The 13,420-nt window shown below is 37.3% G+C and overlaps 1 protein-coding gene across 4 annotated transcripts in view; it reads right to left on the reverse strand.

Annotated features, from left to right (window-relative positions):
* Window positions 1-13,420, reverse strand: part of KIAA0232 — an 80,105-nt gene that overhangs the window by 14,142 nt on the left and 52,543 nt on the right. For all 4 annotated transcript variants that reach the window (XM_080373378.1, XM_080373380.1, XM_080373379.1 and 1 more), the window contains 3 exons: window positions 8,013-8,079; window positions 6,517-6,598; window positions 1,987-5,284 (listed from right to left, as the gene is read on the reverse strand). In XM_080373378.1, coding sequence (XP_080229504.1) covers window positions 1,987-5,284; window positions 6,517-6,598; window positions 8,013-8,079 — 3,447 coding nt within the window. The remainder of the gene's footprint in view (window positions 1-1,986; window positions 5,285-6,516; window positions 6,599-8,012; window positions 8,080-13,420) is intronic.

The following is a 13,420-nucleotide window of genomic DNA, read 5'->3' on the forward strand; positions in this document are numbered from 1 at the left end:
CAAGATAATGATTTGCCCTTTGTACTTCTCAGTGGCTTATAATTTTTAAGCTATGAAAACACCAACAAAATTATGTGACCTGAGCAAGAGAAGCAGTTAGTTTAAGGAACTTAAAGAAATAAAATACAGTTAGTTAATAGCAGTTAGTTAAGGAACGTAAAGAAATAAAATACCAGAGCTCACTAAGCACTGTTCTGTACCTAAGGTTTTTTTCCAAGCCTCTTAGCTACCCATAATCTATGGAACCACTGTGAACTCATCTTATACCAGACACTTACTACTTCCTTGAATGAGTAAGTGGTTGAAATGAAGATGAGAATAAACATCCTCATGGAGCACTGTGCATCCAGAAAGGAGATCTTGGAAGAGCTGGAAGGAACTTTAGACTCCCGCTGTCACAAATAACTGTATTATAGCATTTGTTTATTCATTATGTCCTACTGCACAAAGTTAAGTTCTGCTTACTCGTGGTAAAAGGTAATTCCAGAATCTGTTCTGACTTACAGTCTAAGTTTATTAATTAATTTTTTTGGTGACTCTTGTTGCAAGGCCTGGCACAAATACAGACACTTCCCAGACTCCAGAAAATATTTCTGGAGCCACCTAATCTCCGTTAACTTAATGGAGCAGCAGGAACCAAGATGTCTAGAAAGGGTCTGGAGAAGTTACAAATTTGATTCTCTTGTGCAAGCAGCAGACATCAACTTATAGACACTGGGAAAAGAAGATGTAATAGCAATTAAAGAAGGCTGAGAGGAGAAACAAATGGGGAAGAAGGAAAATAAGGAACTCTGATTCTATTCAACAAAAAGGTTGGTTTTAGTTTTAGAAAGTGACAGGTTAGCTTCCCCATACATTAGTGTTTCAAACTTCTAATTGACTATACAATAGCACAATACCAACTGGATGCAACTGTTCAGTTGAAAAAATGAAAAGAATTCCTTCCTGATGTAGATACTACCACTGCTGAGTATGTGGAAGACGAGGCTGAAGAGGGAAAGAAAATGTAAGATGCAACTTACAACTATCCAAGACAGTATCTCTGGGCTGGCTGCACAACTAAATTATTTTGTTGGTCATGTATTTATTCTCAAGAACAGAGCGAGCTCACAGCAAGAAAAACTTGGATATTTTTGGCTGCAAAGGATTTTTGCTCTTGATCATTACTTAATCTATGGCTACAATTACCCGACAGAAAAGTCTGAGCTTAACCTGTAGTTATAGCTAAGCCTCCTTGCAGTACTGTGGTAGTGATGGATATTTTGCATCCATGTTTTATTTCTTTCTGTGTCTGTGTTGACAAGAGAATATTTTGATTTCTAGACAATCAAGCTTTTCTACAAACCATTCTTTGCTGAAGTTTACATCCAATAATTCAGCTCCAAATTATTCTACTTGGAAGTAACTCTATTGAAAAGACCGACTTCAGCTTTTCCTCTTCAAAACAGGTCTGAATCAAAATCAGTAATATCTCACTCCTCAAACTTTATGCACATTTTAACATATTATATGCAAATCAGATAAGCTAAAAACCTACAGTAAACAGATTTTGAAGTCAAATGAGCATACACATGCATATATTTCTAAAGGTGTGCAAGATGACACCATAATGCCTGAAGATAGTTAATTTTTCACAGACTCACAGAATGGTTAAGCTACAAAGGGAGCTCTGGAGGCCATCATTTTCAACTCCCCCTACTCAAGCTGGGCCACCTATTGCAGGTTGCCCAGGACTGCATCCAGAAGTCTTTTGAGCATCTCCAAGGATGGAGATTCTACACCCTTCCTGGGCAACCTGTGTCAATGCTTGGTCATCCTTAGAGTAACAAAGTTTTTTCTTATGTTCAGATGGAATCTCCAGTGTTTCTAAAAAACTATTTTCTAGAGAGCTATACAATTACAAACACTGAAATTGAACTGTCACATGACAAACTGCTGGTTATCAGCTGCCAGCCGCAAATTCCACAATTTTATATATCCACATACCTCTTCAAGCTCTCCTGAAGGAACAGGATTATCCTCGTACGTGGGGAAATGGCACCCTGCTTTACAACTGCAAAATCTGCTAGTCTCCTCATGCGGCTCCACTATTCTGCAGTTGACTTTAGAGCTCTCCATCACCCTACCATCTACAGATTCTTTCATACTGCATTCTAAACAGGGATCTTGGTTTCCTACTGGCAACATCCCAGCTGACTCTTCTTGGGAATCCAATGATGTCTGTGCACTCTTCTCCATTCCAGACTTCTTTAATCTGGGAAGGAATTTTCCAGATTCAAGCTCTGATTTTCCATAATAATGCCCTTCTTTTTCTGCATCTTCTTCCAGAGGTTTGAGATCTGCTTGTGGATCCTCAAATACATCTACTTGAGAAGGGACAGCAATACCTCCCTCATCTTTTTCTGACTCAAATTCTGACTCACTTCCACCACCTGGAGAAAGTTCAGATGCAGAAATCGGGCGAAAGTGAGTCCTTGGAGAAATCCGTATAGCCCTGTACTGCGTTCGATCAACACCACATATCCTGGGGTGTAAAACCTCACTGTCTGAATCAGAGCACAAAATTGACTTAGGTTTAAAACTAGGGCTGAAAGATGCAATTCCTTCTGGCTCAAACGAACACTCTACATGAAGAACTTGTGAAAATGGATTGTTCAGGTCAAAGGAAGAGAATGAGTATTCAAGCCCTGGTTCTTCCACTTGAAAGTTACCACAAGCTCCCAGTAAGTCTTCATGGAAGATAAAAGAAAAACCCTTATTTAATCCGTTATCTCCACTCTTTGATTGCTCATTCTGTTCAAATGATACAAATGGCCTCCATAATTGCCTATGACCAGGGGCAAAGCTATTACCTGGAGTCATAAAAACATCTGTACCAGCTATTGTCACTACATCAGAAGCTGCACATTGTAATAAGCTCCCTTTTGTGTGACTAGGTGGCACCACTGCCCATTCTCCATCACTGTTAAATGTTTTGAGCTCCCCATACACACCACCAAGTATAAATGAATTTTCTTTATCCTGGTTAACATCCCAAGGTTTTGACGGTGTAGTATAGTCACCACCATCTACTTTTGATAAATCATTTGACACAAAGGCTCTCTTCTCTAAATTCTCCTTCTGACCTTCCCAAAGGTGATACTCTGATCTCTGCACTGCTTTATTGGGCTCTTGGAGGGTTTCAACTTTTGCTTCTGTATCCAAACAGCAGCAATAGTTATTTACATCAGTTGAAAACAATTCATTTTCTATTCCTTCTATTTCTACCATCGCTGCAGAATTTCCATCTGTCATATTTGTCCAGATATCTTTAATAACCCCTGAGCTGTAGCCATCTCCATGTGGACTGCTTTCACTACACCCTTGTGTAGTTTCATAGTCTTTACTTTCTGCTTTTTGTTCTAGCTGAATACCACAGACAGATTCTAGCTTAGATTTTTTTTTGAAAATCAAAGCAGGCATTTCTCCTAAAGTTCTAGCTTGTTGCTGGCAGGTTTCTTCTGGCAAAAAATCTATAATTTCTTCATCTACATAACTCGAAGACACTCTAGGAACTACATAATTAATATCTTCTGCATTAAATTGCGTGGATTCTTCATACGGAATATTTAAAGTCTCATTGTCTGAACGGGTTTCTTCCGAGTGTGACCATGGACTACAGGTTCTTGTTGAAAGATTGGAACAGTGTTCATTTTCATCAAAGGCACTATTTTTGGTCCATATTAGCAATCTAGACTGTGTTTTCCCAAGAATATTAGCAGTGCTACTAGAATCTGCATTTTCATTTCCCAAGTTGAGTGTTTCAAAAGAAAATGGTAAAACAGAGTTACTGCATTGCACTTCAAACACCGAAAAACAAGAGTTTATACCAGACCCTTCATTAATATCTGAAAAGAGCTCTTGATTGCCAGCAAGCATGTGTGAATTAAGCATTGTGCTGTCTAAGATGGGGGAGAATCTGATCGGAGAATCTCCTCCAAAACTTTCCCCATCTGCATCACCAGAACTAGAAGATGAACAGCACTCCCAAAATTGAGCTAAATTACTAAGGTCTTGCAAGAACCACCCTTCGGCACCAACAGAGCTGGTCGAATCTGTCCATATTGCACTTTCCCCTTGCAACTCCATTCCATCTAACACTATGCAACATTCTGCCTCAAAATCAGTTTTTTCTTTACTCTTTTGTCGAATCATATTTAAAATCCGACTTTCTCCTTGCATCGTATCTGAGGCACCAGGATCCAACATGGATTGATCAATATCCACTTCATAGAAGTGTGTTAGTTCTGACAGATGAACATCATCTAAATACTTGTCGTCCTCTGGTTGAGAACATATTGAGGTCCCAGCGAGGTCAATATCCTCATTTAGAACTGCAGGCATTTCTACAAAGTGACCATCGATGAAAGTACCTGCTGCGAGGTATGTTTTATGAATATTATTGTTGCTAATACAAAGACCATGCACTGATTCAGACAATTCTTCTACAGCCTCTGATGTTACACCACATATATCTTCTCTGTTGCGGTACGTAGTCTCCAGCTTGCTTTTTCTGCTAAGAGGAACAAAATACTCTGTAATCGGCTCAGTATACCACAAGGGTTCTTCTTTATATTCCTTTTCATTTCTGCTGTCTAAATACAAATCTTTTCCATCGCTACCACCAGCTTCTTTTCTTCCAATTTCTTTTAATGGCCTTTTACCTCTTTTGCAGAGCTGTTTGATGGACCCGCTGCTACTGCTGCTACTGCTTCCGCTGTGGACTTTTCTATCAGCCTTTTCACCAGATTTCACTGAAAGCCTGCTTTGCCCATTACGCCCTTTTTTATTTCGAACCTCTCTTGTTTTATGTCTTACTTTAATACATTTCATTGATGCCTTGTATTCACCTTGATTACCACTAGAACTTGAGCCAGCCTCACTGGATCCAGATGACCAGGAGCGAGGACGCATCTTTCCCTCAGACTTATGTCGGACTTGCTTTTTGTACAAAACAGGCTTCTCTTCAACAGTGTTGTTACTAAATTTGTTTTCTTTCTCATTTTTACTTTTCTTCTGCTGGGTTCTTTCCTGTACAGTGGCAGATACTTTATTACTTCTGTCTTTAGTTACTTCACTTTCACTATTGCAGTCTTTTGGAGAAGATGTATCTGTGCTAGTTGGTGGAGCAGTGGATGAAGATGAGGAGCTAGAGTAAGAGCATACTTTGGATTTATTCCATACAGTCATAATTTCCTGCAGGCAAACTGGCTTTTCAGAAAGAGGAGGAAATGCTTCATAGTACCTGAAAGCAAAACAAAAAGGTTACATTCAGGTCATGGAACTTCAGACAGGCACTGAGATTAGAAAGCGTTACTAAAAACATATCAAAACACTACCAATCTAATTGCCAAAAAAAATCTAATTTGTTCTATATATGCACATGCCAGTCATTGCCCTGTTTATCTGAATGATAACAAAAGGGAGATTAAGATTTCACAGGCGACAGAAATTGTGGATGCCTAAAACAGTGAAGGCCTGACTCCCAATTTATTTGATAATGTAGTAATTCACTACAGTCACCATATTTGCTTTAGAGTATAAATGAGGAAGTTGTGAGTTTCACTCAGTTCAGTCCTGAATTTCAGTTTTTTAAATTCTCCTTTATGAAATGAGACACTATCTTTTAAGTTCTAACATAGCCTGATCGTGCAGTTATTAAAAAAAAAAAAAAGATATTGCAAAAAAAGATTAGTTCTTGAGTAGTTTAAGATGCTTAACATCTTTGTGCAACAGGGACAAGATTAAAATATGGTTTTCTGCAACGTTTATAGTAGTATATATTTGACAGTAAAGAGATTTATACTGAATCACGTGTACTTCAGTGAAAACATGTTGAAAAACATTCAGAAGGTAATTAAGTTAAATGCACATTAGCACAATCCCTGAGGAAGTATCATTGATTTAGCAACCCTTCTACTAGACTGTTGCTAGATGAATGCTTATTATTAAGACATACAGTAGCGGTCACATCTCCAAGAGAAGTCAATGATAAAACTCCTGAGTACTTCAGTAACACTGGACTCAGGTACTTGGCAACTGGTACATCACTTGGGTAATAAAGAGTTTAGAAGTTATAAAAGAGTTTCCTTCCCATTTCTGCAACAGAAAACAAAGAGTTCTGAACCCAGGAAACTGATTCTCTCCCTGCAAGTCTAAAGTGTCAATTAATGCTGTTTTAAAGGCTTTTAATTTGTCTAATTCACTTGGTCTTAAGGAAACTAAAACACAGTATGGTTTGAGTTCTGCATATAGTCAAAAGAAAGCAGTCAGGGTTTACCTAGAAATTAAACTAGCTCATGGTACCAAATGCTTGTATTTAAACATATAAAATTAACAAAAGATGGCAGGGGAAAAAATGCATTTATTCATATCCACAAAACTCCAGATTCTCCAGTAGGTTAACTGTCAAAACATGGCAGTAAAAGGAGAAAAGATAAAAGCATCCATAATAATAATAATAAGAAGAATGCATACATTTCTACTTGATCCTTTGCTGTGGGAGATAAATCAGTCTCAGGAGACAAAGAGCCTTCTAACTTTTTGTGAATCTTCTCCTCTGTTTTGGAAGAAAATTCAAAATGCTTAACAGAAAAATTAAAAAAGCCAGTTTATTCTGTAACAGTATTTAACAAAAAGCACCATGATGTACCTGTAATAGTAGTCAATTTCCATAAAACACTGTAAATAACAGAACAATTTATAGTCTTATTATTATACATAAAGAAATTACAAGTTACCACCAAAGATTCAAATTTTCTACATTGTTTTGTTAAGTCCTGCAAATTTCACCAAACATGACTGCCTAGCAGCTGCACACAACTTCATGGTTAGCAATGCCCGTGTCCCCCCCTGCCCACAGGAGACTTCCTATGGATTTTTCACTTATTTCATATCAAATCCTTATCTCCTCCTTGCATTGCTACATACAAAAAAAGATTTTTTTAAAACAAAATCAACTATTTAACTAAACGCTTTTATGACTGGTTGCATCTAACTTCTCATGTATTTCATTAATAGAAAGTACCCCTGCAGTAGTTGCTGTGCTTTGGGTAAAGCATATTTCCTGTGTGAGAGGTGACTCTAAAGATTTCTGATTATTTATACCAAAATCTGTAAAATACCAAGTAAATGCTGTGAGATACACACTAATTTTACTTTTTTCCCCAAATAAATGGTCAACATGACCTTGGCTCAGTAAGAAAGTGTCACAGCACAGCACTATGAAGTAATAAGAGCTGACTAGTAATTACGGTTTAAAAACATAAAAAGGGAATGGAAACAGCTAAAATAATGGCTTTAAGCACTTAAATATTTATCCCTTATTTATTGCTATTTACACTACACAATACGCATATTAATTTTACTATAAATGTCAAAGGCTGCTGCTATGCGCCTAAACAAACTTTTCTGTGTGATAAGCTTTCACTTGAGACACCACAATCTCCTTGCCCTAAGCTTGACTACATAAAGTCCCCCATTATCATTCCTCTAAAACTTGGAAATTTTAAGCACACCTCTCTGTGATGGGCTACTCAGATGCTTTTCACAGCAATAGCTAGTATGTAACTACTTTTGAAGCCAATGTACTCTTTGCAAGTTATCAATACACAAAAGGAAAAGAATCAAGCCTACTTTATTTTGATTCCTTTTTTTTTTTTTTTTTTGGGGGGGGGGATGCTGAATATAGAATATTTACTAAAAAAAGCTAGCACAGCTGGATATGAACAGTTATAGCTTTTCATAAGGAAAACTCCATTTGTGAATTGCTATTTCTTAGGCAAACAGAGCATACTAATACAGAATTGCTTAAACTATTTGAATGAAATTATTCAAATGTATTTTAAAATTGCATGGCCTGTATTAAAAGCTACTGAATTAACAGCCTGCTCCCCCACCCCCCCTGTCTCAGAATATTATACAGTTGATAAATACAATATATGGCCTCAGAGGTTTAAAGATTCATTCCTCACCTTGCTTACTCTGAAGGTCTTTCAGTCTGGAGCAAAGCTCCTCCACTAACGTTTCAATCCCAGAGCTCTGCACAACAACAAAATCAGAGAGGGGGCGGGGAGGGGGGAAGAAAAAACGTAACTTACTAAAAATAACATTCATTTTATCAAAAGACATCAATACAGTAAATAAATCTTAGCAGACATGTCTTTTTCTTTTTGTATGGTAACTAAACATTAAAAAGCAACAAAACCCCCCACTGCTAGGTATAAATCCATCCCGAGAAAAACACTTATTTGAAGTCAAAATGATTCCACAAAACATGTGGATACATTCACACAGACGTTTCAAACTACAAGTCACATTGTTGCATTATTATATATCCAAGGTTTTGCAAAGTCTGCAGTCCCATTTACTGCCCTGTATCACTTGGTATTTAGCCAGGAGTCTCAGGATAAAAGTTCAAGAATCAACTGATCACTAAGATGTATTTTAAAAAGCTAAGCCTGACCCTTTTGGTTGCACAATTTATGCCTGTGAGTAAGGGACTGTTAAAAAGATACAGAAAAGCAGGAGTGAAGGTGAAAAGGATAACAGCATGAAGACATGTATTATAGGTGGCAGAGAGGGAGAGGAAATGCTTCCACAGTATCTTTATGCAAAATTTATCCCATAGTTTTGCCAGTTTACAGTGCCCAGGTTTTGTTCTTTTTAAACAGTGTTGTTTGCTCAGGAGAGCAGAGGGAAAAAATAAATGTCTTTCCTGTAAGCCTCTATTTTCCTCGTTTACTTCTCTCCACATAAACCTTCCAAACACACACTTTCTTTTAAATCCCATTTCAGTGTTATTCTCACATGCGTCTGCTTTTTTTTTTTCTTTTTAATATCTGCCTAGACTTGCAAGCAGTTCTAGATACAGCAACAGCACCAGAACAGCAAAATACTGAAGAATAAACACCTACAAAAACCAGTACAATATACTACCAGGTGTCCCATAAGAGAAAACCTTGTGCTATTCTAATGGGATAAAAGTTGAATGCCAGTCAGAGAAATACTAAATACCAACCTAGAGCCTGAAATGACCATTCCTGTTGGAAGGAAAATGAGGTGAGGTGGGTACTGTGTAGATATTAGTGTTCTTAGTTTTGATACCCAGGAATCACGTTTGGAGATTACACTTTTCATTTTCCCTAACTGTGATGATAAGGCTGGAATCACAGCTAAACGCAGCGATCTGAAGCAAATAAGGAGGACACAAGAAATCCTCTGCACGTCACCATACAGCTGGCAATGGTACTGAGGAAGCACTGTGCAGCTTCTTGTATCCTATGCACAGTTCCCTCAATAACAGCTCCAGCTTCTTGTCCCCATCACACTTGGAGATTCTGACACATATACAAACCTCCTACAAAATGATCTCACCTTCTGAATTTGACGTGATCTTGTGTGCATATAGTCATAGAATATGCATTCTCTCCAAAGGTAATGCAGATCAAATATCAAGTTATAGAAAGGCATAAAAAAGTTTGATTTGCTGTGTCACCATGGTGGTATACAGATTTCATATTTCGAGGATCTAAAAGTTTCTCCTCTTTCCTGATTACTGGCTAGAAATGGCTGAGAAATATGAATATACATTGCTAAAGTACAAGAAAACAAAATTAATAAGGTAATACTAATTTATACAGTTAAACTAGCTTGTTTAATTCTGTCATAAACACACACTTGAAAAATCATACTGAAGAAATTACTTATATGCTGACTTCTAAGTTTTAATTATTTGCAGTCAAGTGAGAAAGCAATTTTCTATTCCTAACTGCATTGCTGCACTGAAGTGCTAAATATAAACCTTTATGCCACATACTTAACTGAGGATGACTTAGCAATATAAAACTTTAGAAGGCATCTTCTGTATCAGTAAATCTACCAACATTAATTAAATCGCTTAGAAAGAACCAAGCAGCACAGTAATAAGGACAAACCTATGTAGTTGTAATAATTGTCACTTTATACCTATACCACTCCTGACTCCCCCCTCCTCCCCCCAAAAGGGCAACAGAGGAGGAGCTGGCCTTGTCTTCGCTTAGCTCTCCAAACCGTCTAACTGAACAGACACCTGTAGCAAATAATCAAAATCTAAGGAACACAGATTCACTTCCTTAACTCAATTACAATATCATGTCAAAAAAAAACCCAAAACCAGCAACAATATGCTCACCATTACACCGAAGAAGTGAAAACTTTTGGAATCAAATGCTTCATTTCCTCTTGTACCATGAAACTAATACTTGAGTCAGCTGACACACTGCGTGCTGTCCTGCATAGCACACTGAGGTAGCTAGTGCTAGCTTAGAAGAAAAAAAAAAAAAAAAAAAGACTGGGGGGGCGGGGGGGGGGGCAAGGGGGGAAAGCCACTGTGCAGAATGCCAAGCCTCTAAATACCACTTGCTCACCTCTTTACTGCAGTATATAACAAGCTGCAGATAATGTAACAAGTCCCTTTGCAATTATTTGGTATATGACAGTGTGACAGAGGTGTTCTCTGAATACAAGATTTAGTTACAATTTTTTATTGTTTAAGTTAATGCGCTGTAGTTGCGGCAACCTCACTGCCAAAAAGTGAAGTATTCCAGCCACTGGCTTGGTTCAATAGGACACAATCAGTTAACAGAATTAAGTGATCTACCTGAAGTGCTTTGCTTATGTTCAGATTTAAACACAGTCCCCAAACAGTGCCATTACTGGAGTACCTTAAAAACACTTTTCAGCATGGAAGTCTTAGTGTCTAATTATGATTGCTTTTGTAATTCCAACATGAAAGGTTTAAACCTCATGATTATCTATAAGAGTATTTAAACTACTGACCCAGATTTCTACTAACCCTTTTCTCTCATTCAAACTACAAAGGGTAGCACGTAAGTTTTTTAATTTGTACTTTTCATTTTGCATAACTAAACTTCCTCCACACTAAACACACTTTATTCTATTATACTGTTCCCAATATTTTTATTTCCTTCCCCTGATTTAACTTACATCTAGTTCCATCAGGAGTTTTCTTTCTGGCTTTTCATCAGCTTGCTGAAGCAAGGGAAGGATTACATAAAGGGTAGGTGTTATGTTACTGGCATAGGAGTGACCATGCTAACAGATAAATTAAGCTTGTGAACTCACCCAGCATGAACAACAACAGTCAATCTGACTGCTGGAGTTACAGGACTCTAAGAGCCAGTGTCTTCCTTACTGATCAACATTGATCTATTAAGAGCCAAACTGGTGTGGTTCTGTAAGTACATTATACAGAGGAATGAGAGAAATTGAAAAAAACAGCAAAGCTCACACACACACACACACATATATATACGTAAAAATGTTGGCTTTGGGGGTTCTTTTTGATTTGTTTCTTAACACACACACATATATGTAATGTCAAATCTTAAATCAAAGGTATTTTAAATATACTCTACTCTGGAAGTAGAACAGTCAGAGATGACAAGTGATAACTCATTAGCTTAAAGCAACTCAACTGCTTTTGTACATATATTCACCCCCCTGTATAGCTGCAGAAAATGTTCCCAGAAGCTATTAAATCTATAAATTCAGTTGCTTCTGAAATATTTTTATAATTTTAAAATAATCAGTTCAATTGTGAACCATGGAAACAAAACAGTGTTATGTACACCAAATTCATACCCACTAAAACTTGTTGCTTAAATTAACAGTGGGCATTGGTTTCTGTGTTCTGAGAGTATTTAGTATGAAGCTGTGAAACATTAGCTTCTCTCAGATTCTTGACACATCACTTTAATTCTTGTTGACATTCATCTCTGCTAGTGGGTTACTTTGCAATGTTGCAAACAAGCAATGTGCAGCCAGCCACCATCTGGGAGATATAACAAGTTTTTCCTGAATTTGATCACAAATGTTCATGCACCACTATTTCACACAGTTATTCTATGGAACGGAAGACAAAATTGGTCAGCAAAATTTTTCATTTTGCAGAGCTTTCACCCCTTCCTGTCACCTAGTAATGATGTCCAGTTATGGCTTTTACACTTCTATCCAAAAAAATGCCACTTCATTCTGCAGATCGGGGGGGGGGAGAGAAAACAAAGTTCTGATAGCCAGTATTTAGAATGAGCTTTCCATATCTGACATACCATGAATATATACAAAGAAACTGAAAAATTCCATCAGATTATACAACTCAAAAGGAAGGGTTGTTTCTTTGAGTTTTGTTTTGCGGTTGGGTTTTTGAGGGTTTCTTTTTTTATTTTATTTTTTTCCTTTTTTCTTTTTTCTTCTAGCCTAACATAATAGCTTCCTCCAGAAGCTTTGACCTGTGTGGTATAAATACTCACTAAATATGGCCTGTAACTTCAGGCCTGTAAGGTACGAGGAAAGTTCCTTGTTCCTCTGTAAGCTTTTTGAAAACACAGAAGTATTACAATTTGCTTTACTTCAACCATTAAAATAATCACTCATTTGCTTTTAGGTTTTTGAGAGCTTTCTAGCTTACACTTCTAAAGCAAACCCTCGTTTGTCACCTTCCCAGACATAGAGAATTGTTTAGGTTGCAAAGGACCTCTGGAGATTGTCTGGTCCAAACTCCTGCTCAAGCACATCAGCTAGTGCAGAATACAGACGCTCCTTTCAATACATGTTCAAACAATCTAGAAATCAAAGTAAGTCAATATATCCATAGTTTCAAATCATTCTTTTAAAGGTCATAGGACTCTCCAGATATGGTACTCTGACTGTAGTGTACCAGCACTGTTTTCTTTGTATGTAGCCTGGCACCAAGAGCAGGATTAGCTAGCTGTTCTATATGAATCAGCTGTGAAGCCACATGAACTGAGTAAGGCACAAAATGTGATTCATTGCAACAACACATCTATTTCTGTACTTTGTAGGATGATGAGACCTAGATAAAAGTCTAGGTTTTCATTTTCTAGCATTCCGAAAGAGTATAATTCACCTGATTACAATAACTCTCAAACAAGGTGCTCAAGAGACAGACTAAAAAAGGACCAAAAAACCCTAACTCCCTAACCCCAAGATCATCACTATGTAAATAAACAAATAAATAAATCCACCAAAAAAGCAGCCTCTCTTGGGTGTTCAATCCAGGTAGAGCTCCAAGGAACAGAACAACATTCCAGTTCGCATTATGAGATTTTACGGCATTTTTCCTCCAGTATAGTAAGGTGGATGACACTAAGAAACTTTTAAGAGTATGCATTTGTTCAACGCCTTTTTGACCCTTCAGTAGTGAGAACACAATTAAATCATTATCTTTTCACTTGACTCCATAATGATGTGTAACAAAGACATTGGCCCAGTCAGGAAAACATATTCTACTTATTAACTTCTCTTTTGGGGCTCATGATCCAAATAATCTTTAATAGATATGTGATCTTAGACTATCTAT

Source organism: Falco punctatus, assembly GCF_963210335.1.
Source record: "Falco punctatus genome assembly, chromosome: 1".
NCBI lineage: Eukaryota > Metazoa > Chordata > Aves > Falconiformes > Falconidae > Falco > Falco punctatus.